At 53.1% G+C, this 8,639-nt stretch overlaps 1 protein-coding gene across 1 annotated transcript in view; it reads left to right on the top strand.

Annotated features, from left to right (window-relative positions):
* The window catches only part of SLC6A3 (solute carrier family 6 member 3), a 50,009-nt gene extending 45,737 nt beyond the window's left edge, over positions 1-4,272 (top strand). The window contains 1 exon segment of the mRNA XM_045285284.1: positions 4,249-4,272. Coding sequence (XP_045141219.1) covers positions 4,249-4,272 — 24 coding nt within the window.
* The last annotated feature ends 4,367 nt before the right edge of the window (positions 4,273-8,639 follow it).

Raw genomic sequence — 8,639 nt, 5'->3', positions numbered from 1 at the left:
TTTATATGTTACTTATCAAAGTAGCAGATGGACACTGGGCCTCTACTCAAGTCCTCCCTCAATGCAAGAACACTTTGTTCTAATAACCTGGCATGCTTCTATGATGCTCACCTTCCTGACACAATTGCTGAAGTCAAAATGGGTGTATAAGCAAATGTGGTGAAGAAAGCTGATGGTGCCTGACTATTAGAAGATACAGTGTCTGATATCTTAAAGGCTTGAGGTTAAACAAGCAGCCATCTAACAGGGAGGCAACAAAGCCCACATGCAAGAAGCACACCAGCTTGTGTGATCACGAGATGTCAACAGGATCAGGTATCAGGCATCAGAAGACCCAAAACAAATAATAATATCAATGCGAATGAGGGGGATCAGAGTGGAGACCCAAAGCCCATCTGTAGAAAAGTGGACATCCCCTCACAGAAGGGTCACAAGGAAGGGATGAGCCAGGGTGCAGGATAGCACCATGAAATACACAATATTCCTTTCGTTCTGTACTTCTTCCTCCACCCCATCCCCACTGCCATGATCCCAGTTCTAACTTACAAATCAGGGCTAGACTGGAGCATGCACACTGGTACAGATAAGAGCTCTTGACACACAGAATCCAGGACAGATAAACCCCTCAGGAACAACAATGGGAGTAGGGAAACCATGAGGATAGGGGAAAGGTGGGGGGTGGGGGTGGGAAGGGGGTAACCACTCGCAAGGATCGACATAACAAACAACAGAAACACGGGTGAAAGGAGCCAGTGGACGGTGAAGGAAATGAAAATAATTTATAATTTATCAAGGAGTCACGAAGGAGGGAGGGTACAAAGAGGAGCTGATACCAAGGGCTCAAGTACAAAGAAAATGTTTTGAAAATAATGATGGCAACATATGTGCAAATGTGCTTGATACAATTGATGTATGGATTGTTATAAGAGCTGTAAGAGCCCCCAATAAAACAATCCTTTTTTAAAAAAAAAAAAAAGAGCACCCACTTATACCCAACTTCCGCTGACCAGCTGTGCTGTGCTCAGGGACTGCCTTTTGATCCAGATAGTCACAGACAGAAATCAAATGCCCCACACATTGACTCTTATCCTACCTACCCACTGCTGTCACATCCAATCCAATTCATAGTGACCCTGCGTAGGGTTTGGGTAGTTGTAAGTCTTTATGGGAGCAGTTAGCCTCCTCTTCTCCCTCAGAGGGGCTGGTGGGTTTGGACAACTGACCATGTGGGCCCACGACCTACCTGAGAGTACCACCTGACCTCTCAAAGATGTTGTTCTTGTTCGTATTAGTTACCATTGAGGCCATTTGACTTACAGAGTAGAACCACACATACAGAGTAGAACAACACTGTAGGACTTTCAAAGCAAGCCAATGGCCAGGCCTGTAGTTTGGACCACTTCCCGGAGGGTCCACCCACCTTTCAGTTAGGGATCAAGTGTGTAACCATGTGCACCCTCCCCTCGAGGACCCACTCAGATCCATAAGCTATCATTGGTTGACGTGGCGGGAAGGAAGGGTTGGGACGCTGCATGGTTTCAGCACGCATGGCCGTTCTGATCACCTCGGCACGTTGGTCCTTCGTCTCCTGGTTCTGCCTCCGCAGCTCAGGTCCTGGTTGCAGACTGGTCTCATCCCAGAGTCTCTCTTACCTCTTTCCTCTCTACCGCGGACGCCTTTTTCCCCTGCCTTCAAATATGCTCACCTGTCCCAAACACCACAGGTGTGTCCAAGCACCGGATGGTCTCAGTCCGAGTGTCCCACGCCTTCCCCGCCAGCCTCCTCCCCGTCCTCGGGCAGAGGCATTGGAAGGCTCACCAGGCTTGTTTCCTGTTTCTTGGGAATCACTGACCTTTGTGTGTGATGCCCAGTGTTGAGAAAGCCATCGATACATATAGTTTGCTCCTGGATTGTTTAATGTATCCATGTGGCTCCGTCTTGGCCAGAAGTAGCCGTTTTAGACAGCTGTGGTTCTTTCCTTTTGACCACTGCGTATTATTCCATTGTGTAGACAGTCCACACGTTCCTTAGGGGTTTCCCCTCTCCCCTCTCCCTTCATTGTCTTCTACTTCACTAAGAGTGACAGTCTAGTTTCACAAGTCACGCTTGACTTATGGAGGAAACTGTGTGCAAACTGTAAAAATATAAATTGCATCCCTAGCTGCTGTGTCGTCTGTATCAGACAATTCTGCCGCCTCTCATGCCGAGTCTTAAATCTCAGGCTTCTGGTCACTTGCAGGCACAGTTGGCCTTTATCTTGTGCTTCTGGTGGTCTTTTTGTTTGTGAATTTATAACTTATGTCTTTATCCAGGGGAATGCTGATAAACACACACATACACACGTACCAGCATGCCTTCCTCTTCGGCCACCTTCTACTTTTGCCATTAACCAAGGGAGAGGGACACCTCACCCTCAGGAGGGCTGGGGGCTGCGGTCCTAGCCTGACCCCTGCCCTCACTGCTGCTCTGAAGTGCCGTGGTCACCAGGACTCTGACACACCGGCTCTGGCCCTGGTTAAGGCAGCCCCTGCCACGCTGGCACTGAATCCCATGTCACCAGAGCCCTGTACCACACCTGGACTCTCCTACGCTGGCCTTACCTGCTGGTTTCTCGGGGCTTCCCGACGTCCCCCAGCCCCCACTGATGGCTGAAGAAATAGAACCCCCCAGAGCTCTCCCAATGGGGGACACAGAAGAGCCCTGCCCTGTCATCTGCAGTAGCTTAGCCCCTTCAGCCCATGTGTTTGTCCCAGAAGTGAACTCTGCAAGCTCTTCCAGTGGACTTAGCTGCTGCTGAACGGCTCGTGTCAGCGCAGGGCTGAACAAACAGCTGCGTAATCACAGAGGATGACATTCTGTGCCGGGGCTAAATAGCTGTCCCTGTCTAGCCATCAGTTCCCCGCTGTCAGGGTCAGGTCAGGCAGCCTACAGGGGGCCACCCTGGAGGCAGACACAGAGTCTCCATGAAGTCCCAGGAGGAAGAAGGCAAAGTGACAGAACCAGAGTCCCTCGGGCTCAAAAGGCCACATCCCCTGGAGGTGTCACGTTAGCACTTGATTGACAGGTTTAGTTCGACCCCTAGCCGGGAGTGTCAGGTTGACACAAAACCATCCAACTCTCACAGGGGACATTGCTGGGAGGGCGTGGGGTAAGACTGGTGGCCAGTTCAGGAGCTGTTTTCGACCACGAAAACCTCCTCTGGTCCCTGGGCAGCTCTGCTCTCTGACTTTTCTTTCCTAGCTTTCTTTTTTAAAGAGTCTATTGGCATAGACTTCATATATCATACAAGTCAGTCATTTAATCGTATTGAGTTGTGCCATCATCACCACAATCAATTCCAGAGCTTTCTTTTTTAAAGAGTCATATGTCATACAAGTCAGTCATTTAATCGTATTAAGAGTTGTGCCATCATCACCACAATCAATTCCAGAGCATTTTCTTCTCATATCATTGTTGTTAGCTCCCCATCCCGCCCCCCCCCATTCTCCTCTGCCGTGCCCCTGAACCAAAACCAAAGTCTTTGCCCCCCAGTCGATGCTGGCTCCTAGTGACCCGAGAGGACAAGGTAGAGCCTCCGAGACGGTATGTCTTTATGGGAGTAGAAAGGCCCAGCACGTTCCACGGCGCAGCCGATGGTTTCGAACTGCTGGTCTTATAGTTAGCAGTCTAACCTATAACCACTAGGCCACCAGCGTGGCCGTGAACCTAGATGCTTACCAATCCAGTTACTGTCTCTAGATCTACCTAGCCTGGATTTCCTGTACAGAAAGTAATCCAGAACACAAACAGGAAGCCAACACACCACAACGACGACAACAAACCAGCGATAATGACGATTCAATGCAACGTAGAAAAACTCAAATCAACAAGAAAACAGGAAATACTAAAAACTGAAACTACTTTCAAATGGGTCAAAAGGGAGCTCAAAAGATAAGGCACTGCGTATTAGCCTCACCATCTCGGCCGTCGTGGACTCCACAAAGCTCTCTGTCTGGTAGCCAAGCTATCCGCATGCCTCAACTCTAGCCAGAGGTGCTCCCTGCATGGATTTGAGGCATCCACTGTCTGACTTTGCTTGACCAATTAATACCTTGCATAAACTTGTAGCAGGTATCTGGTCCAGCCCTAGGAACTAGCCGCAGTCTGGCCCCATGCCCATCTGCTCATCCAAGAGATCTAACTGGGAGGGGAGGGGACCATCGACCTAGGGCCCCCATTCAACTCTAAGTAACTCCTTTTTCTTTCCAGCTCCGCCACTGGCTGATGGTGTAGCGCAGGCGGGGGAAGGAGACCCCTCCCGGGTGAGGTTGTCGCTAACTCCGGGTGAGAAGCAGCTGAGAAGACAACGGGGACCTTCCCAAAGAAGAGGGGTCTCTTCACTCCCCAACACTACCCATCAGGGGTGGGAGGGAGGCTTTGCTGGCAGCTCAGAGGAACACACCGCACCCCTCTCTGTGTTGGCCTTGTGTTGCTAGAATAACTTAGTGTAGACCCGCGTGCTGAGCCCGGCCCCCAGCCCCATGGGGTAGAACTCACCTCACTCCGTGTCCTCTTCATGTGAAACTGGCTCCCCACCCCCCATCCCTGACTTCCGGCCACTGTCCCTTGTGTCATGTGTGTGCTCTGAGAGGGGATGTGGCCCCTGTAGACACATTGTCCTGGAAACCCAGAGCTTACGACGGCCTCCCGGATCCATCTGGATTATACTCGTTCATATTAAAAACACCATGTATCCCGTTGTGTCCGACTGACAGCATGTGGGGTGGGAGGGCTAGTCCCCTGGCAACGCCACTTCTAAATGCCCTGTTGTTGTGAGAGGCCGCGCGGAGTCGGCTGGAACCCTTGGCGACCCCACGGACCAACCGCAGAAGGCACCGCATCTGCCGGGTCTTGCACCATCCCCGTCCTTGCTGCTATGGGTGAGACCCTGGTTGCAGCCACTGGGCCCTTCCATCCCTTTGAAGGTCTTCCAAACACCCAGTTCTGGGCAGAGAGCCCCTGGTGTCGTGGGCTGCAAACTGAGCTGTTCACTGTGAGATCAGCAATTCTAAAGCACCAGCTCACTCCATGAGACAAAGATAAGGCGTTCTGCTCCAAGACAGAAGTCGTCCCCGAAACCCACGGGGGCAGTTCTACTCCGTCCTGCAGGCTCGCTATGAGGCGGAACTGGCTCAATGGCAGTGAGAAGGTCACTCGTGGAGTCCTTTGGACCTGTTGATGGTGGCTGATGGGCAATTCCATTTGTTTTCTCAAGGGAGTAAGTCCCTGGGCAGTCAGGGCAGCTCAGTCCTGGCCCCCCAGGAAGAAGTATGCCCCACAGGCAGGTGCGTCCTCCCTGTTCCTGTGGTTGCCTGGACCACCCAGAGGCAGGCACGCCCAGAGACCCTGTCCCGCAGGGCATTGCCCAGCAGAAGGCAGGCTACCCCAGAGCTGCCCCTCTCTCTCACACACACACAGGCATATGGATCCGTTTTGACATCGGGATGCTTGGCCCAAATCCGACTTATCATCAAATCAAAACCCGATCTCAGAATGTGAGCCTGGTTTCTGCAAAGGCACCGTGTGCTCTCCCGGGGTTTCTGTGTGGCAAGGACCAGGCGAGAGAAACAGGGATGACATTATCGAGGTCCGCAGATGGACACGGCTGTGGAGCACCTTGCTGGACAGTCCGTCCTACTGAGGAGAAATTCAGGGAGTCTTGAAGGGACGTGTGGCCAAGCAGAGGCCCGTGTGCCTGGGGGTCCCTTTTCTCACCTCCATCCCAAGTGTGGACACAGTGAGGTGGCTCTCTGCTCAGCGGGACACAGACGTGTGGGAGTCCTGACCCACAGCATCCACTGTGTGCACTGCTTTCAGTGCTGCCACATACACTAGCTGTGTGCCACCGCTGCCTGCCCACATCGCCGCCGTCTGCGTTGTGGGGTCCTGTGCACACCGAGGCGGAAACGCTGTGCTGTGGAAATGACCACAGACCCATTGCCTACTTCCTGCACTGTCCCTGGACCCAGGGTCCGCTGGTGCTGTCGTACCTCCGCCTCCACCAGGACAAAGCTACAAGTCTAGAAGCCATGGTTGGTGCTGTGGAATCAGCACTGACTCACAGTGACCCATACACAGCAGAAACACTGCCCGGTCCGGTGCCATCCCTGCCCAACTCATTTCTGGGGGTGAACCCACGGTTGCAGCCACTGTGTCCATGCGTCTTGTCGAAGGCCTTCCAAGCATGATGTCCTTCTCCAGGCACTGACTGGTCCCTCCTGATGACATGTCCAAAGCATGTGAGACACAGTCTCATCATCCTCCCTTCTAAGGAACATGGTAGCATTTCCTCTTTGTTCTAAGAAGAGGCTGGGAGTTTGAGTCAGGGCCTTTCTGTCTTCTCACATCCGTGTGGGTCTGCTGCTTCTTTAAAAATCATTTTATTTGGGGCCCGCACAACTCATCACAAGCCAGCCATCCATCCATTGTGTCAAGCACATTCATACATTTGTTGCCAGCATCATTTTCAAAGCATTTTCTTTCTACTTGAGGGTCTCTGCTGCTTTATAGAAAACCCAGGAGTGATTAGGTTTAGGACCCACCCTAGACTGCTATGACCTCTTCTGATGGATTAATGGCATTCTATTAGATTATACCCTGGAAAGTAATCACATCAGATTACATAGTGCAAGGAGGAATACACCAGATTCCATCATGTTGCTGTTAGCTGCCATCTAGTCAGTTCTGACCCATAGCTACCCCTTTGCACAGCAGAAGGAAACACCAGGGTGGGGGGTGGGCCGCCAGTCCTGCGCCACCGTCACAAGTGTTCTTGTGGTTGAGCCCACTGTCGCAGTCCACTGTGTCCATCCATCTCATCCAGGGCTTTCCTCGTTTTCATTGCCCCATTCTTAACCAAACACGATGGCCCTCTCCAGGCACCGGTCTCTCCTGACAACATGTCCCAAGCATGAAAGACGAAGTCTCGCCTCTGTGGAGTATTCTGGCCGTACTTCTTCCAAGACAGACCGGTTGGTTATTTGGGCAGTCCCTGGTATTTGTTTACTTTCAATGCACCACGCTATTACATGCACGTGGAACGCGATCACATCACATAAGGTTGCGTGGGGGTGGCTACACCGCATTGCGTCAGATTACTTTAGGAAAGGTGATTAGCTCACCCAACCTCCCGTAACAGATGACTGCTTTCTGTTGCATTAGATTTGATAAGAGGTCCTTGCAGATGAGATTAAGGAAGGCCATCTGCCCTGCCACTGTCGCTTGATTCAATCGCACAGTGAACTACTCCATGGGAGCAGCTTGACTAGGATTTGGCCACACCCCTGGGAGCCCCAACCTAGCCGAGAAGACACACAAAGTTCACCACCAGACTCGCCTTCATCTGAGTTGGCTGCCCCCACCCACCCCCTGTCCACAATCACTCCTGGGCTCCATAATCGGTCCTCTTTAGCACCGAGGCCCCCCACCCCACCCCCACTGGCCCTCCATCGCAGCCTCTCCCCACCCCTAAGACTGAACACATCCTGGGGCTCTCCTTGAATGGCCTGGACCCCACCCTCCTGCAAGTTCCCCTCTCAGCCTTGATGACACCTGCCTGTGGCCACCTGTTAAGCCCCAACCCTGGAGTACCCCATGTCTGCTCCATGTGTCCTGACTACAGCTCCACCTCCTCACCCCCACCTCTGCCCTTGTTCCTGAGGGCCCCTTGGGCTGTGGACAGAATGCAAAGGTCACCTCCGTGGTTTATCCCCCGGCTGGGAAGATACTCCAAAGCAGTGGTTCTCCACCTTCCGAATGCCGAGACCCTATAATACAGTTCCTCGTGTTGTGGTGACCCCCAACCATAAGACTATTTTCATAACTGTCATTTCGCTACTGTTATGCATCCGGAGACCCCTGTGAAAGGGTCTTTCGACCCCCCCCCAAAAGGGTCATGACCCACAGGTTGAGAATTGCTGCTCCAAAGGCCTCCGGTGACTGGACTGGATAGCTGGCCATTGCACCAGTCTCAATCTTAGTCCTGCTGCCGAGTCCCCCCCCCCCACCCTGGGACTCCATGGGGCTTCCTGCCCTGACCCCCTGCATGGCTGCCCTGGTCTCATGTCTCCAGACACCCCTGTTGCCTTCTGCAGTCCCCACAGGGGACTCCTTGCTTCAGTGAGTGGGACACCACTGTCTGAGCCCACTCCCCAATGTCCCCAGGGCCTGGGCTCCTGGCAGCTCCCAGGAGCCTCTGCTGCTACCCTGGAGCACAGCAGAGAGACAGTGGGGCTTTGTCATCAGGTGTCATCATTCTGTCCCCTCACATGACAGTAGTAGAGAGAACCCCGGGGCCAGACCAGCTGAGACCTCCAGTCCTTGCCCTGGGTCCCCAGCAGAGGAAACACACAGCACCTCCTGCAAGGGAGGGCCAGAGACAGGAGAAAGATCCAACCCCACAGTGTGAGAGGCAGTGCCCACCCTCGGGAGGGTGTGAGATTCACAGACGCTATGTGCGGGCCTCAGACTCGGGCTCCCAGGGTCAAGAAGGTGGCGGCTGCCAGCTCCACTCCCTTAGGTGCCCCCAGCTCTTCAGACAGCCACGCCAGGGAGGAGCAAAAGAGCAGGGCCCACAGCTCCAGGCCCAGGCCCTGCATGGG

The sequence above is a fragment of the Echinops telfairi genome, unplaced genomic scaffold (genome assembly GCF_000313985.2).
Source record: "Echinops telfairi isolate 266 unplaced genomic scaffold, ASM31398v2 ScPeMD7_7469;HRSCAF=8507_1, whole genome shotgun sequence".
Lineage (NCBI taxonomy): Eukaryota > Metazoa > Chordata > Mammalia > Afrosoricida > Tenrecidae > Echinops > Echinops telfairi.
This window is presented reverse-complemented; position numbering and strand designations above follow the sequence as displayed.